Source organism: Zosterops lateralis, assembly GCF_965231275.1.
Source record: "Zosterops lateralis genome assembly, chromosome: 3".
Taxonomy (NCBI): Eukaryota; Metazoa; Chordata; class Aves; order Passeriformes; family Zosteropidae; genus Zosterops; species Zosterops lateralis.
Window position 1 is genome coordinate 98,870,004 of NC_139764.1, and position 16,995 is coordinate 98,886,998.

Here is a 16,995-nt window from a genome sequence, read left to right on the forward strand (position 1 = left end):
GCCGGCACGCCGCGATCACGCCGCCCGCCGCCGCTCATTGGCCGGGCGCGGGCCGCGGCGGGCGCCGATTGGCCGGGGCCGTCCCCCCCCGCGCCGTTTGGCGCAGGCGGCGCTCGGGGCGCTCCCCCAGCGCGGGCGCGCCGCTCCTAGCGGGCGGGGCGGGAGGAGGCGGCGCTGCCGGTGCCGCTCCCGCCGCCGTGTGCGCGCCCTTCCCGCCGCCGCCGCTCCCCGGCAGCACCGCCGCCAACGCCGCCTGCCCGCGCCGCGCCATGCACGGCTCGCCCTGCTCGGACATGGGAGATGCGCCCGCGGTGAGCACCGGGAGGGAGGGAGCGGTGGGGGCGGTGGGGTCAGCAAGCCCCGGTACAGCCCGGACACGTGCTCGGTGGCGGGCAGAGTGCGGGGACCGTCCCCGCCTCGGCAGAGACCGCTGCTCACCGCGGGGAGCGGCTGGGCTGGGCAGCGGGGCCGGGGCCAGGGCCAGAGCAGAGCCCTCAGAGCGCGGGTGTTCTCCGGTCACCTGCAGGGAGGGGGCGGCCCGCCCTCAGAGACCTGCGGGGGCGGCGGCAGGGTGGGGGCTGCCCCCCGCCCCCTCCTCCTCCTCCTCCTCCTCCTCCTCCTCCTCCTCCTCCTCCCTTTCGCGCCATCCTCCCTTCGGGGGCACCGCCCGGCCGGGGGCACCGCCGTGGGGCGGGGGGCGGCCCCTGAGGGCGGGGGGAGGCGCTGCCCGGCGGTGGGGCCCGTGCTGCCCCCGCGGCACCGCCCGCCCGCTCCCCGCACTGCCCGCGCCTCCCGCCGCCGCCCCATCCTGCCCGGAGCCACCGCGCTGCCGCATCGCCCTGCCCGCCCCCCGTGCTCCTGCCCCTGCCCATCCTTCCCGCCGGCGACCCGCCCTGCGCGGCCTCATCCTGCCCGTCCGGCCTCGTCCTGCCCGTCCCCGTCCTGCCCGCATCCCGCCCGCATCCCGCGCTCCCTGCCCGTCCCCGTCCTGTCCCCATCCCGCGCTCCCTGCCCGTCCCCATCCCGCCCGCATCCCGCGCACGTCGTTCCCGGCGGGGTGATGTGAGGACAGGCGCCCGGCGCGGTTGGCCATTTCCCTGGCAGCAGCCGGAGAGCCCGGGCTGCAGCGCTCGTCTGCAGAAAGAGCTTTTTTTGTGAGGGCTTTTTTTTTTGGATTTCGAGGGTTTTTCTTGAGGAAGCGAGGCACTTTTTTTTTTTTTTTTTTTTTTTTTTTTTTTTTTTTTTTTTTTTTTTTTTTTTTTTTTTTCCATGCTTCTTCAGGGAAAGCTGCTCTTCTGAAACGTAGGGTTGGAAGAAATAAATCTGCTGGCTTGGGTGCTTGCAGGCACACTTAGAGGAACACTGTCAGACTCTCTCTGCTCACTGCAGAGTCTCACCTGGCGTGGCCCTGGTGTGACAGGAGGTTGAGGTCCAGGCTTGCAGGCACACATCATGTTTTCCTCTCTTTGTTTTTCAGTGGAAATTTTTAGAAGTCTCTCTCCAAGGTGTTAATCACTTTTACCCCTTCCAGCCCCTGAATCATGACGTCTCTGTGCCTGGTACCTCATGTTTTAGGTGAAAGTCCTCTGTGACTGCAGTACCAACATTTTTGATCCATTAGGTTTAGCATGTTTGCCTGCACATCCCTAGAGTGTAAACACAGCTTTACATCTTTGTGACACTGTTGAATAAGGATCATCCCACATCACTTAACTCAGTAACAAAACCCATTGATGTAGTGTATGTTCTGTCACCCAGTGAGCAGAATTCCTTCCAGGGCTTGTGTTGTTGCCTTTTGAAACCTTTTCCCTGCAGTATAGAAATGCTCTGTGTAACAGCAGTAGGCTCAAGGGGCTTGGTCCACGCTTCCGAATCCCAGCCTTCAAGTTAGTTGATGTGTCTAAAGACTGGAAGAGTCTGGATGCCTGGCTGAGGCTGAGCTGGCATGTGAGTAATAACACATCAGCCTAGCACAGCTTTTGGAGCCACTGCCAAGCATTGTGAGAGCTTTGTGAAGTTTGGATAGCCTTTTGCAGAGAAGTTCAAGTGTTTTGCATGTGTACACATGCACACACAAATATTCTGTGATGCTTGCAATTGGAAACAAATCAGTATGATTACATTTGTCTTCATGTTACTCAGAGTAACATGAAGCATTTTAGATACCTAGCATCTGTGTAGTATCAAGATCTTTCTAAAGTACAATGCAAACAGTTCCCACTGCACTTTGAAGACTGTTTTCCTTCCATCTTTTCCCCATCCTGGCTTCTCTATTAAAAATAAGATTCTTTTGTGATGTGCAGTACTCTAAATCAATGATCATACCTTAAAGCATCTTACTGGCAGCTGAAATTTACCTTCTGAATGTTTCCAAAATGAGATTAGGGTCGAATAGTCTTTTGGATTCAAGAAACAGCCTTGTCTAAACAAGGTTGGAAGTCAGGATTTTCCTTTTTTTGCTTGCATGCAAGCATGGGATGTGTTTGTTCAGAGCAGTGTGGTCTAGGGAAATAAACCTGGAAATGTAAGCCATACATGTATCTGTTCTTTTCCTGGAAAAATCACTTTTTTTTTTTTTAGAGAAGGGAATGTGGAGAGGAGCTGCTGGGGGAGAGTGAGAGTTGAGCCAGTTGGAAAAAGTCTTGCCACAAGCATGGGATCTGTTTCAGTTGACCTTCATTGTGAGCAGACAGTGTGTGGGTGGTGTCAGCTCTGTATTCTGACTTGTCCTAATGGCAGTAATCCGATTACACTCAGGTTGACATTGTGGACATCTACGAGTCTATCCGTGAACGGCAGCGTCATGACAGTGAAAGGTCTACCTGCAGCACCTTGGAGCAGAATGACATTGAAGCTGTTGAAGCCCTTGTTTGTATGAGCTCCTGGGGTCAAAGATTGCAGAAAGGTGATGTATTAAAGATAAGGCCCCTCACGCCCTTCTCGGATTCTGGGGATTTCACAATGCACACCGAGGCTACGGCTGAATTACCAAAGGACTACCTATCGACACTGGTAAGAAAAACATGAACACAAAATAAATGTGCCCTACACCTGGGTGTCACATCCCTGCAATGCTTTAACATGGCTGGAAAAGACAGGCTTGCTCAGGTGTCCCTTTGTCACAGCCTGTGGTCTGTGTGTGCACAGAGTAGGAAGATGAGCACGTTGAGTTTGGTTTTTTGCTGTCTCAGGCTTAGCAAATATATAGGCTTTTGTTAAATTTAGGTGTGAAAGCCTTGCTGACAGGTTATTGGATTTGACAGGGATGTCAAGATGGCTGTTGTAGGTTTCTTGGAGCACTTTGAGTAAGAATGGCAGAGTGAGCCTTGGTGATTTGGCATCAACATATCTGCAAGCACTGTATAAAAAAAGGCCTTTGACAGCATTATGCTTCACTGGTCATTGTAAGAGAAAGTACACCTTACCATTATGAAATAGGCAATTTAATTAGTTTCTGTACTATGTGTTTATACATGTAGTCTGTTATTTCTCCAGACATTGGTCTACTCCAGCTGACTAATGTTGGTTGAATCCAAATTTTTTTTGTTTTGTTTCAATTTATGTTGCAACAAAAGTAGGTATTAAAAAAGGGCTTGGCGCCATTAAGGTTTTAGATGGTTAAGGCTCATTTGAACCAGTAGGCTTCTAGAGTGCAGTTGCCAGGAATAAGGGAAATAATAGAGGAAAGAGGCTGAGATAAGAGCAGCCTGACAAGCAGCTGCCATAATAACTCCTGCTGCTCAATGTTGACACTGTCTCTTGAGCAGCAGAGGAGATACCTTTCAGTGGTAAAGGAGGAAGGAGAGGTGATGCAGGAAGACAGCATAGAGAGAAATGGATGAATAAGAAGGGACAGAGCAGTTTCATTTGTCTTTATCTAAAAAGTAGCCATGAGATGATGAGGTAATCATTGAGAAAAGATCAAGGGCTTGCTGGGAGTGTGAAATGGAAAGGTAGAGTATTGCTATCTATTTTGTCTGTTTCTCCTCTCCATTGCTGAGGAGAAAGGAATGAAAGACTTTTTTGTGGTGCACTGAGTATATACTTGCAGTGTTTTATGCAGATTTACAGCTGCCTCATTGCCCTCCTTTTATTAATATGCTTTTGAGCATAATCAAGAATGGGTATAAGATAAGGCAATAGTAGTGTCTTGGTATTGGCTAGGATAGAGTTAATTTTCTTCCTAGTAGCTGGCAGGGTGAGTGCTGTGTTTGTGATTTAGGATGAGAATAATGCTGGTAACAAACACACTGATGTTCTAGTTGTTGCTGAGCAGTGCTTACCCCAGGTCAAGGATTTTTCAGATTCCCGTGCCCTGCCAGTGAAGAGGTGCACAGGAAGCTGGGAAGTAGCATGGCCAGGGCAAGTGATCTGAACTGGCCAGAGGGATATTCCATACCATAGAGTGTCATGCCCAGCATGAAAACTGGAATGACCAGTGATGTCGGGAAGGACCTGGGCATTGGTCAGTGGTGAGCAATTCTACTGTACACCACTTGTTTCTCTTGGGATTTACTGCTCTCTCTCTTTTTGGTATCTCCCTGTAATAATAATTACAATTGTTGTTACTATATTTTACTTTATTTCAATTATTAACTTGTTCTTATGTCAACACGTGAATTTTATCTTTCCGATTCTTCTCCATGACAGATCTGACCAGACCATGTTGAAACAAATTTGTTATCAGGATTCATCTTATTAGTTTATTTGTTGTTAATCACAGTGTTATTTGCTATCAGAGTTGTTGTGTTATGTAACAATTTACTTGATGTGTATATTCCCCCTAGTGTTGTGGTATCCTCTCTGAGGGCTGGGCTAAGCTTATCATTTTATTGTACTTTGTAACAGTGGATTATGATAGCAGAGAGCTGCTGGCCTTGAAACTAATCTGGTTTTCATACTCTCATCACCTCTGTACTTGGGGAACCATGTATTGGAAACTGTTAATAGTGACACCTTTTGTGGCCTTTTTGGCTCAGAGAGCCAACCTGTGAAGAGATACACACAATCTTCCCCTTCTTCTCCAGGCATGGGAATTTCGGAAATTTTGAATATCCTTGGGATGCTGAAACCAGGATGGTCTGTGAATGACCAGGAACTGTGAATGTAGTTGAGGTCTTGTTTAGGGTTAAGCAACTGTTTGTGGCTTTTCAGACCCAGGTGTCATGCAGTGTGACCACTCAGACCCCAGCAAGAGATGATGCAGCTGAGCCAGAGGATGAGCTTGTGCCATTATCAGTTGTCCTTGTACATAAGAAGAAAGGGACATGAAAGTCAGCTCATTTAGTAAAGGAGGATGAAGCGATGCCATCACAAAAACTGGGTGGAGGAAGAGGCAGAACAAGGGGTAACCACTCAATCCCTGTCCCTGAGAGATCTGTGGGATGTTTGAAGAGGTTTCAGCTGCTGTCCAAGTGTGCACATTATCACCTGGCTGCTCCAGTGGGGCTAGTAGCCTGGAATTAGGAGATAGAGAAGCCAAGCAGTTGGGATGACTTCCTAGGGAAGAGAGCATTGATGAGGCGATTGGAAAAATGATACAAGTCTTCAGCTGAGACAGCTTGGTCAAGCCTGAAGGAAAGGTATCCCTTCAGGAAAGAGATTCTGTCACCCAGCAGGTGGGCTGCTCTGGGGGGAGATACCTGGTACCTGAGGGAATTAGCTGTACCAGAAGGGGTTTATGATGACATGAGCAAGGCACGGTCACCCACAGATCCAGATGAAGTCAGTGTGCCCAAGGCACATAGCAAAAATTTGAACCATTTGCTGTAGACTGATCTAGTTCTGGAACACCTGCAATGTATTGATGATATCAGTGTGGGCAATACAGCAGCAGAAGTTTTTGAGAAAGGGAAGAAAATAGTCCAAATCTCTCTGAAAGCTGCCATAAAACAAAGTAAGGTCCAGGAACCTGCACAGGAGATCCAGTTTTTAAGAACAAAGTAGTAAGGTGCTCGTCATCAGATCCCAATGGATTTGATTAGCAAAATAACAGCTATGTTTCTACCAACAAGTAAGAAAAACACAAGCTTTCTTAGGCGTTGTGGGTTTTTGGAGAATGCACGTTCCAAATTACAGTCTGATTTTCAGCCTTCTCTGTCAAGTGACCCCTAAGAAGAATGTTTTCAAATGGAGCCCTGAACAACAACAGGCCTTTGAACAAATTAAACAGGAGATCATTCACGCAGAAAATTAACTCTGCTCCAACCCTTGGGCCTGTCCAGGCAGGACAAGATACAAAAAATGTGCTCTACACCAAGGAAAAGAGCCCTACGTGGAACCTCTGGCAGAAAGCATCAGGGGAGAATTGGGTCAACCTCTAGGGCTTTGGAGTCGAGGGTACAGAGGATCCGAAGCCCCCTGTATTCCAGCTGTAAAAGTGATGCTGACTGCTTACCAAGAGGTTCCAGCTGCTTTGGGAGTGCTTGGTACTGAAGCTCCCCCTGGCATCCTGATTTTTGGTGCTGGACTGGATGTGCAAAGGATGGTTCTCCTACACATCATGCAACTGATGTTATGTGGAATAAATGGGTCTTGCTGGTCACACTAGGAAAATAGGAAACCTCAGTCATCATGACTACTTTCAAGACTCCTGGGATTGGAGAGAGGGCAGATTCCTGGATGCCACCTGATGAGCAGATGACATGTGCTGAAGAGACTCTATTGTATAATAAGTTACCAAAAAAAAACAAACGATATGCCATGTTTGATGATTCCTGCTGTATTGTAGGAAAGCACTGAAGGTGGAAAGTCACTGTATGATGTATCCTACAAAAAATTACAGAAACTGCTGAAGGAGAAGGTGAATTGAGTTACTTTGCAGAGGTGAAAATTTGCTTTAAACACTGCTGAACAAGAAAAACAGCCAATGCTTTATCTCTGTACTGATTCATGGGTGTTGGCAAATGTCCTGTGGTGGTGGTTGCAGTGATGGAAGCAGAGCAGAGGTAAACCAATCTGGGCTGCTGCCTTGTGGCAAGATATTGCTGCCTGGGTGGAGACCCTGGTTGTGAAGGTACGTGACATGGATGCTCATGTACCCAAGAGCTGGGCCACCAAGGAACTTCTAAACAACCAACAGGTGGATCAGGCTCCTAAGATTGAAGTGGCTCAGGTGGATCTGGATTGGCAAGGTTCACAAGAGTGAATTATTTATTGCTTGATGAGCCCATGGCATCTGAAGCCATCAAGGAAGAAATGCAACATGTAGATGGGGGATGATTGAGGGGTGGACTTGACTATGGACACTATTGTAGGGCTGTCTATCCTTGTGAAACATACACTTCAGTTGTTCAAGCTGAGCAGTTAAAGCCTTTTTGGTGCAAAGGACAATGGCTCAAATGTAAGTATGGGGGCACCTGGCAGATGGACTCTATCAGACTCCCACAAACCCACCAGGGCAAGCACCATGTGCTTTGATGGTGGGAGCAACCACTGGATAACTGGAAACATATTCCATGCCCCATCCACCTCCCAGAACACTGTCCTGGGCCTTGGAAAGTGAGTCTTACTGCAACGTGGCATCCCAGAAAGAACTGAGCCAGACAAGGGGACTCATTTCCAAAACAACCTCACAGACACCTGGGTCGAAGAGCATGGCGTTGTGTGGGTTTATCACATTCCCTATCATATGCCAGTCTCCAAGAAAATTGAATAATAGAACAGACTGTTACTGAGAGCAATGGGTGGCAGGACCCCCAAACAGTGGGATACACATTTAGCAAATACCACCTGGGCAGTCAGCACTAGAGGATCTGCCAGCTGGGCCAGCTGTGCTCAAACAAAATTTTTACATAGCATAGAAGGGGATAAAGTCCCTGTAGTGAACACAAAAAGGCTTCTGGAGAAAACGGTCTGAGTTATTCCTGCTTCAGGCAATGACAAACCCATCCATGGAACATCCAGGGAAGTCCAAAGTTTGCTTCCAGCGGATCTGGTTCTGTGTGAGAATAGCCAGTGATCTGGATTGTATGATGTAAATTGCCATTAACACTTGTGTCACCACTGCTGAGCTGGCTACATGCAACATCAAGGGTATTACAGTAGGAATCACCCAGATTAATGAAGAACAAACTTTGATAAAACTGGACAAACACAGTATTGATGGAATGAGAACTGACTTCAGTAAGGCAGAAATCCAGCATAGCACACCATCCTTCCTGCACTAAAGAACTGCTATGAATTGGAGCCCAAAGCAATGCATGAATGAACTCAACATGTTTTAGAAGGATGGCCCATAGATTAAGGGAATGATACCTGTATCAAAAGATCGGAAAAATAGTGGTGGTTAATTAAGATGTATTGAAAAGTGTGGGCATGATGTAAGTGGCACAAAATATGGAATGGATAATGTCCTGTTTTCAGCTGGGATAGAGTTAATATTATTCCTAGTAGCTGGTACAGTACTGTGAGATTTAAGATGAGAATAATGCAGATAACACACTGATGTTTGAGAGTAAGCACTGCTCAGCAACCATTAAGCCAATGACTTTTCAGTGTCTACTTCTCTGCCAGTGAGGAGGAGAAGCCATGAGAAGTATGGCTAGGACACTACTGACCAAACTGGCCAAAGGGATATTCCAACCATAGAGCATGGTGTTCAGTGTATAAAGTGGGGAGAGTTGGTCAGAAAGGGCTGATCACTGCTTGGGGTCAGGCCACGTGGGTGGTGAGCAGTTGTACTGTGCATCATTTGTTTGTCTTGGGTCTTTTTTCTCTCTCTCTCTTTTTATCTGCCTTCTTATTACAATTAATATTTCTCTTATTGTATTTTCCTGTATCTGAATTATTAACCTGTTTTTATCTCAACCCATAGGTTTTACCTTTTTCTGATTGTCCTTCCTATCCATCTGGGGGTGGAGGATGAGTAAACTTCATGGGACTTGGTTGCCATCTGGGATTAAACCACAGCAGTATACTTTACTCAGGTTGTCTTAAGAGGCACATTCTGAGATGCTGGGAGAGGGCATGTAATTTTATTTTTCAGAGTAAAGATGGGGGAAACTGTGCTATGGCATTACACTAATCCACACTGGTGTGTGTTTTTTTTGCAGTGCATGACCCCTCCACACAGCCCTGACTTTGTTGAGATGTCGGCGGCCACGCTCCTGTCCTCACAAGTCACTTACTCCAAACCAAGGACTGTCATGGCAAACACAGGGGCCTGCTCAGTCACATCATCAACGGGTGCCTCTCCCATAACCAAGCCATCTGTTCTCAGCATGGGGCAACAGTGCAGTCAGAAGCCAGTGATCTCTGAATCCTCTGTACCTCAGCCTTGCAGGGCCATGGCAACAAGTGTCATACGTCACACAGGTGATAGTTCTGCTTACCATCACATTCCTGCTGTGCAAGAGCAAACAAAGGTAACTTCAGGCTACAGCACTTCCAGAGACTGGTGTGGAGCAGATGACCAAAAACATTCCAGACTGCCACAGGACACGTGTGCTGTGGATGATTTAGTCAACAAAACCTCTCCAGTACATCAGCCTTATGCACATGACTCCAGTGATATTGTGACCAATAAAGGGCAACTACCAGTCCGGCCTGTTTCACCACAAACCCGCTTACCAAAGAATTGTGAGAATGACTTGCAAAAAAGAGCTACCCCAGTGACACTTGCCCCTGTCTCAAGCCCCCAGGTTCTCTGTCAAATGATCCCTTTAAATGGACAAAGCAGCATGATCAATGCCTATGTCAAGCCTTCAACTCCAGCACTCTCAACTCCCATGAAACCTATTTTACCGCAGACAGCCCCTCTCTCCCAGCCTGTGCTCATGGGACCTTCTGTGCCTCAGGGGACTGTCATGTTGGTTCTTCCACAGCCTGCTGTCACACAGACACCGCCGTGCCCACAGACCGTGGTCACTGTTGGCAGCACCAAGCTACTGCCCCTCGCCCCTGCTCCCGTGTTCATCGCCTCTGGGCAGACCTGCGCCCCCCAGATGGACTTCTCCAGGCGGAGGAATTACGTTTGTGACTTCCCCGGGTGCAAGAAAACCTATTTCAAAAGTTCCCACCTCAAAGCCCACCTGCGCACCCACACTGGTGCGTATGAGAGGGCTCTGCCTTCTGCTGGGGTGCTGAAACATGTTTTTTATGGGAGGGGGTGGGAAAGGGAAGAAGCAGGTGATGGGGAAGCTTCTGCTCATCTCGGGGCTGGAAGGAATGTTCATTCTCCACAGACAAGCAAAACAAGACATACTTTGTTCTGAGACCTCAGCTGACCCTGTAGTGTTAGTTGAATTTCACAGGCTTTAGTTAGAGTGAAGCTTTGCTGTCTGTGTGCTTGTGTTTAGATCTAAGTGGAATCCTACCATCTGGACTAGATTGAAATGAATTGTGTGAGTCCCTTGTTTTGGAGCATGGGGAGATCTGGTGTAAGCAAAACACAGTACAGGTAGTTGGTCTTAGTTGTTAGATCAGTAAAAAAAAAGAGAAACTCAGAAACTGCCTTTTTTTTTGTTGTTGTTGTTTTGTTTTGTTTTGTTTTTGTTTTGTTTTGTTTTGTTTAGGCTAAATGGGAATGCATTGAGATTTTGGGCTGTTGTGTTAGGAAGTAGAGCTCCTACAGGAATTTCACAGTTTATTCAGTTACAGAAGGGGAATTTTAGATGTAAATGAAATTTAATTGTAATTAATATGAACTGATTTGCTTCATAAATTGCATCAGTGTGGAAACAATCTATATGTGTTTTACTTATCCTTTTTCTGGTTCCAGGATCTTGTTAAGTTAGTTTTAACTTTGAGTTCTCAGGGATTATTTTTGATGTTGAAGGATAGGTGTAGTGGGAGATTGGTATAGAATAGTTCTGTCTATTTTTGGTTTTCTTTGACTTTTTTCTCCTACCTCCTGTTATCCCACAGTCACTGGTTTATGGGATGTCAGCTTGCATGATGGGATTTGCATTAGTTTGGCAGCTTGTCTTTATAGTTCCTTTGAGGAAAGAGCTTAACCTCTACATGAAGCTGGTAATTCTTGTAAACCATAGTTCAGAGGTAGAATGATGCTTCTGCTTCTGGCTTGTAGGCTCTTGAATTAAACACATGCTCCAGGATAAACAGACTATCAGCAAGTGCCTTGCTTTGTGCATGTGGCTTCTGATCCACAGGGAACCTGTGTATGTCCCTATATCATGATTAAGACTTCAGTGGCAGGTGAAGCACACTGACCCCTCACCAGGCACTTTCCATTACAGGATCAGGAGGAAGAGTAATTCAGTTTTTTCTGCCCTTTCCCTGCACACTGACTAGCTAGATGATAGCACATCCAGCAGACACAGACTTTACTCTCAATACCTCAAGTAAGAACTGTAAGCCCTGTGGGGCTTCCTTTCTGTGGGTCCCTTCTCTTCTACTCTGAAGTGTCGCCATAATCGACATGTTGTAGATGTTTATCTGGAGCTTTGTGGGAGTTGCAGGCAGTACTTGTGGTTGTTCAGGACAAGGTGGGATGTTCAGCAGTGGCCCAGGATGAGCAGCAGCTGATGTGGGCAGCCTTGCTGACTGCTGCCATTGCTGGTTTGTGGGGAGCTGGCAGGACAGGCTTTGCCTCAGGAGTGCTCACTGGTGTGTGTTTGTATGTGAGACTGAAGCAGCAGGACCCTGAGGCTCCATTCCAGGCTTCCTGTTTGCCCACAGTATTTGTGGATGACATGCTGCAGCCAGAGAGATGTGGATACACGGGGATGGGGGCAGGGGCTTGCTTCTAGTTCAGTCAGTGGATAAGGCAGCTTTATGAAGGCTCTATTTCTTTAAACTGGGATTTTGGACAACTGAAAAACCAGGCTTGATGAAAGAACACTTAAAGAGAGTAACGAGGAAATAAGTAGAAATGATACCTATTATTTTTCCTCTGGAACAGAACTTTATCTTAACCTTCAATTGACTGCACAGATGAGCAGTTCTGTGGAACTCACTGGTTTTTGCAAGGCGGATTTTAAGTTAGCTCTTTGATAAGACTGCAACACAGCTTCTCAGAAGTAACATATGCTTCCTTTGTGTCCTGCAGGAGAAAAACCTTTCAGCTGCAACTGGGACGGCTGTGACAAGAAGTTTGCCCGCTCGGACGAGCTGTCGCGGCACCGCAGGACGCACACGGGCGAGAAGAAGTTCTCGTGCCCGGTGTGCGAGCGCCGCTTCATGCGCAGCGACCACCTGACCAAGCACACCCGCCGCCACATGACCACCAAGAAGACCCCCAGCTGGCAGACAGAGGTTGGCAAACTCAGCAGAATTGCCACGGCAGAGAAACCCAAGAGCAGCAGTGCTCTGAGTATGCTCATCCCCATGCCATCACCTGTCTGCCAGGGCTAGAGCGAAGAAGCGCCTTCCCTGCAAAGTTTCTGAACATCAGGAAGAGCTCCGATGGCAACAGCAGAATGGGCAATGGCTTTTGTTTTCCCCATGTTTGTGTGTACTTTAGTTTCCTGCAGTTTAGGTCCTCTGTTGATAGTGCTATGTAAAAAATCTATCATATTTCCTTGTCTCTTCCCTGTTTGTTTTTTTCAGTACTTGGGCAATTGCAATCACCAGCACTTCAGGAAAGTAGAACTCCTTGGAAATTATTTTGGCAATAGGTTAAAAAAAGTTACTTGTGATGCTTGCTGTTAATATTTTGATGGATAGTAAAACAGGATGGTTTTTAATTTTTATAGTACTATTTTCTATACCAAATATATTTTGTATTTGTTCATTTTGGTCTTGTTATGCAGGCAAATTACTTGCATTAGTAGGGCTGTGCTGGATGAGACCCAGAGTTTTGGAAACTCCTTTTCAGTAAACCTAAACTATTGCATTCTGAGTGTTTTGTAAACACTTACTATTAGATAACTCATACTGGTTGGTGTTTTCACATTTGCAAATCCTGATCCTGCAAAGGGCTAGTGCTCTTACACCTTCCTTATGCAGGTACATTGGAGATCAAAGTGAGTCAGTCATTTTTAAAACAAACCAAACCAGAATGACCTTATTTGAGAATACAAGTGCTGAAATCCTCAACATACAATGAATTCATACCCTTTGCAAGTAGAAGCCGATGTGGCTGTTGGTAGAAACGTTCCTGAGTCCACACTCCACTGGAGCCTCCACTGAAAGTTTGGAGGAGCCTGACTGCTCTGATGGAGGTAGAAGCACAAACACTGTTTAGAAATTTTGACACTAAAAATTATGCTTTAGTTTTGGTCCTACTAAACCAACATATCAAAATCAACTGAAAAAATGCAAAAATGGTAAGATAGCCCATGAAAAATTAGTGGGTCTCTTTATATTTTTTTGAGTAGAGGAGAAATAAAAAATTAAAGGGTTTTTTTGTATTGTGGATGCTTGTGCACCTTATAGGAAATTGTTCAAGGCTTTCTTTTAACTGTATCAATGCACCAGAGGAAGTACTAATTGTTTCTTGAGTTAAGTAATAGCCACCATGTCAACTTGATGATGCTCTTCATGTGGCCTTATACTTCTCCACAGTACTTTGTATAAAACCACCCTTTTCTATTAAACAATACACTCTCCCTGTTTAATGGATTTTCTTTTACACAAAAGAGTAATGATAGTTAAGAAACGGAACCAATGGCTGCAGGAGTGCTGTGTTGTAATAGCATGGTGTGAGCAGCAAAATGTCTGCAGCACAATCAGACTGCTCCTTTCCCGTGGTACAGGAGGAGTGTGTATGTACTGCAGCAGACCTGACAGTAGAGTAAAGCACCAGGTGTTTTGCTGGGAGACAGCTCCCCCACTGAATGAAATATTTCTGGAGTGCTTTTTCCTTCTGGACTCTTCTCCCTTCAGCCACTCCTGCACTGAAGCTTAGTTGAGCACTGAGGAGGTTTCTTTTTCCTATATGCATCAACTGTGGATAACTAGGAATGCACTCTCTCTTTTACTGCTTTGTTCTGAAATGCTGGTCTTGCTTCCCAGTGTGGGCAAAGCATGGATCTCATTTATGTAAGTGCTAAGTTGCTGACCTCAGCTGGCACTTTGCTGAAATCGGCAGAGACCTGTTTCAGTTAAAGCAGATAATGTCATTATTTTTTACACTAAAGTCTATAGCTATAATTAACAGTAGTAAGTTTTCAAACTGCACTAAATTGGAGTATTGTGCTAAGTGTACTGAAGTTTTTGTGCCTGACCTTACAAAGGCCCACACCCTGTTTGCTGACACGTGCTGTAATCCCACTGACCCCAGTGTACGTGCCAGTGAGTGTGTGCGTGGACCTTGCTTGGACTCTCCAAAGGGCTCAGTTGGAACCTCTTTTCCTGGTGAAGTGGATCCTTGTGGTGTTGCTGTTCTCTGTTGTTACCCAGTTTTCCAAGTTTCTGTGGTGAACAAAGAGATGTTGCTGCTCTTACCTTTTTGTTTGATTTTTTTTTCTCATAAATCCCTTAGAAGTCTGGCTTTTGGATGCTGGTTTTGCATGCTTTTAACCAGGGGAAGCATGTCCTGTCTCAGTTTAGTAGCCAGTTTAGCACTTGATTATTTTTACAGACTGACCATTTATGGTGCTCATCTGAGAAAACAGTTTGGAAACTCTTATCATAATTATATAAATTGTCATGTTTGTTGCATTATGGGGTGTGGGGGGGGGAACAGTGGACTGGAGAATACAGACTTTCAAAAAGTGTCATGTATGTGTGTAACGATGTGGAAAAGCAACTGCTCCTTCCTTGTTTGGGTGTACCTGGCCTGCAATTCCTGGCAGCCTGCTCTGGGATGTGTGGATCATTCTCCTGTGGATGTGCGTGAATAGCTGTGCCGCGGTGTGGCTGTGTCTGCTCTGTCTGTTCCTTCCTGCTCTGTAAGGGTTATTTATGGATTAAGCATGACTGGCATAGCTGCTGTCTTTGCACTTTACTGCCTGAACTCTACTGTTCAGTCTTTTTATTTTGAGCCTATATTTTAAGGAAATGGAACTGCATTTTTGTACGTGTTTTTAACTTTTATTAAATAAAATGTATGTAATGTGACTGGTTTTAAGTCATAAAAAAATCATGGATTTTCAGCTTTCATAGGTGTCCATTCCAGAACTATGTAAATCCTTCAGGATTAGATGTGTGTCTAAGCCAGTGGAAGACTTTGGGGGTTGCTGATTCACTTACCTGTAAAGGCAGGATTTTTTGGATCCTGTTGTAAGTTGACCAGTGCTCACTTATTGATGATTTTACACCACTCATCTCATGTTTTTGTTAGAAAGTGCACACCTCCACCAGGCCTTGGGGCTTCTCTCTGGGAAGAAGAATTCCCAGCTCCACACCACTTTCAGCCCGGCCTCCTGCAGCTGTCAGCAGAATGAATGTGCTGGGTGCTGTTTGTGTCACAAGCTGTGCATGGAGTGAATGTTGGAAATAAGGCAGAGATGAGAATTTAACTCAAAAGATGGCTGTGCTAGCCCCAGTTCTTCCTGCTCTGGTGGGAAGTGGCTCTTGCAGGCTCTGTTACCTGCCAGTCTCAGCTGGGAAGGAAGTGTCCAGTGATGATGATGACAGCAGCGACTACCTACATTTTTATGTTGTGTCTCTCTGCTGTTTCCCTCTGACCAGTTCCTGAACTGCAGAAATGTTTATTTCCAGCAGAAAGGGTGAAGGTGTAATGATTCCAGCTTTTTGTCACAGCCTTTCACTGCAAGGGGCTCAGTCTCTGCAGGCAGAGTCCTCAGGGAGTGACCTAAGAGTGGTGACTCAATGCTTTTTCCACAGAAGAGCACATCTTTCTTGCAAGTGTGAGGAAGGTGAAAGGAGATCTCATAGATGGTTCTGCTTCCTCCTCAGGAGAACAACTGGAAGGGAAAACTTAGATGCAGTTTTAATGCTCTGGCAGAACACACAAACTTCAGCCCCTGGGCTCTGCAGGCTGCCACAATGCTTTTGTCTCCCAGGAGAAGATGTCCTACCTGTCCCTACTACTGTTTTTAAGGAAGATTTTTTTTTTTTTTTTTTGAGCATCCAGTTATATCCCTAAGAATACTTGTTGGCTGATTTTTGTTTCCCTGGCTTTGTTTATGTGAAATATGGCAATGGACTTCACAGTCTGTGGTCACCTTTCTGCTTTTCCTTAGACTCAAGATGCAGTCTGAGCTATTCTGTGCAGTCAGGAGGTGCACTCAGTCCACATCCTAATGGGGCTGGAGTCTGGAACAGCTTCATTCAGTGAGAGAAAACAGCCTGCATACAAGGAACCCTTTCCAACTATCCCATTGCTGACATTGTTGAGGGCAAGCCCTTCTGGCTTGAAGTCATTCTAAATCCATGAAAAGGAATCATTTTCTAAAGGATAGTTGATTCGTGCTCAAACATGTCTATTGGATTAATGCTTCATCTTGCAGTCAGAGTGGCATTGCTTGTTACACACACTACCCTGTGTGGTTGTACAGCCAAACCTTGGGCTGAGCAGCAGCTTGACTTGCAAATCAGTGAGCACTGATCCTCTTGAAGTCTGGACACCGGAAGAGTGAATCCATTCTGATGCTGCAGCAGTGGCCTGTGCTGCAGGGTGGTTGCACGCTCGGTGTACTCCTCCATTTGAGGCCACAGCTCTGGCTAACTTTCCCTTTCCAGCTGTGAAAGCAGTACTCAACATCCTTCATCTGTCATCTCATGAGCTGAGTCCTGCCCCAGGGTTGCCTCTGGCTTGAGTTATCTGCAGGGATAAATCTGACTGGTTTTGAAGTTTAATCTGCAAGCCCATCTGCCTGTTTACCTTCCATTCACGTCTGGCAAGGCTGCTTGAGGCAGGCAGGCTCTGGCTGTAAGAAGGCAAATTGCTTCCAGGTCTGCAGCAAGAGTAAATCATGACTCAAAACCGAGCAGGCTGAGGAAATGGTGAGACAGTCCAGGAGGAAGCTGCAAAGCCTCAGCCACATCTCAGTCCAGGCTGTCCTGGGATCCTCTGTCAAGTGCAGCTTTCCTCATCTGCTGCTTCAGTCCTCAGGTAGAAGGAAATTGATGACTTTGTGCTGATGTGTGCAGAAGGCAATGGGCACATCTTAAAACATGCAGAAA

The 16,995-nt window shown here is 46.5% G+C and overlaps 1 protein-coding gene across 1 annotated transcript; it reads left to right on the plus strand.

Annotated features, from left to right (window-relative positions):
- The first annotated feature begins 230 nt into the window (after nt 1-230).
- On the plus strand, nt 231-14,921 carry KLF11 (KLF transcription factor 11). Its single transcript, XM_083858046.1, has 4 exons — nt 231-311; nt 2,758-3,012; nt 9,054-10,047; nt 12,011-14,921. Exons 1-4 carry the CDS (start codon nt 270-272, stop codon nt 12,313-12,315), a joined length of 1,596 nt encoding a protein of 531 aa, XP_083714172.1. The 5' UTR covers nt 231-269; the 3' UTR covers nt 12,316-14,921.
- Nucleotides 14,922-16,995: the final 2,074 nt, after the last annotated feature.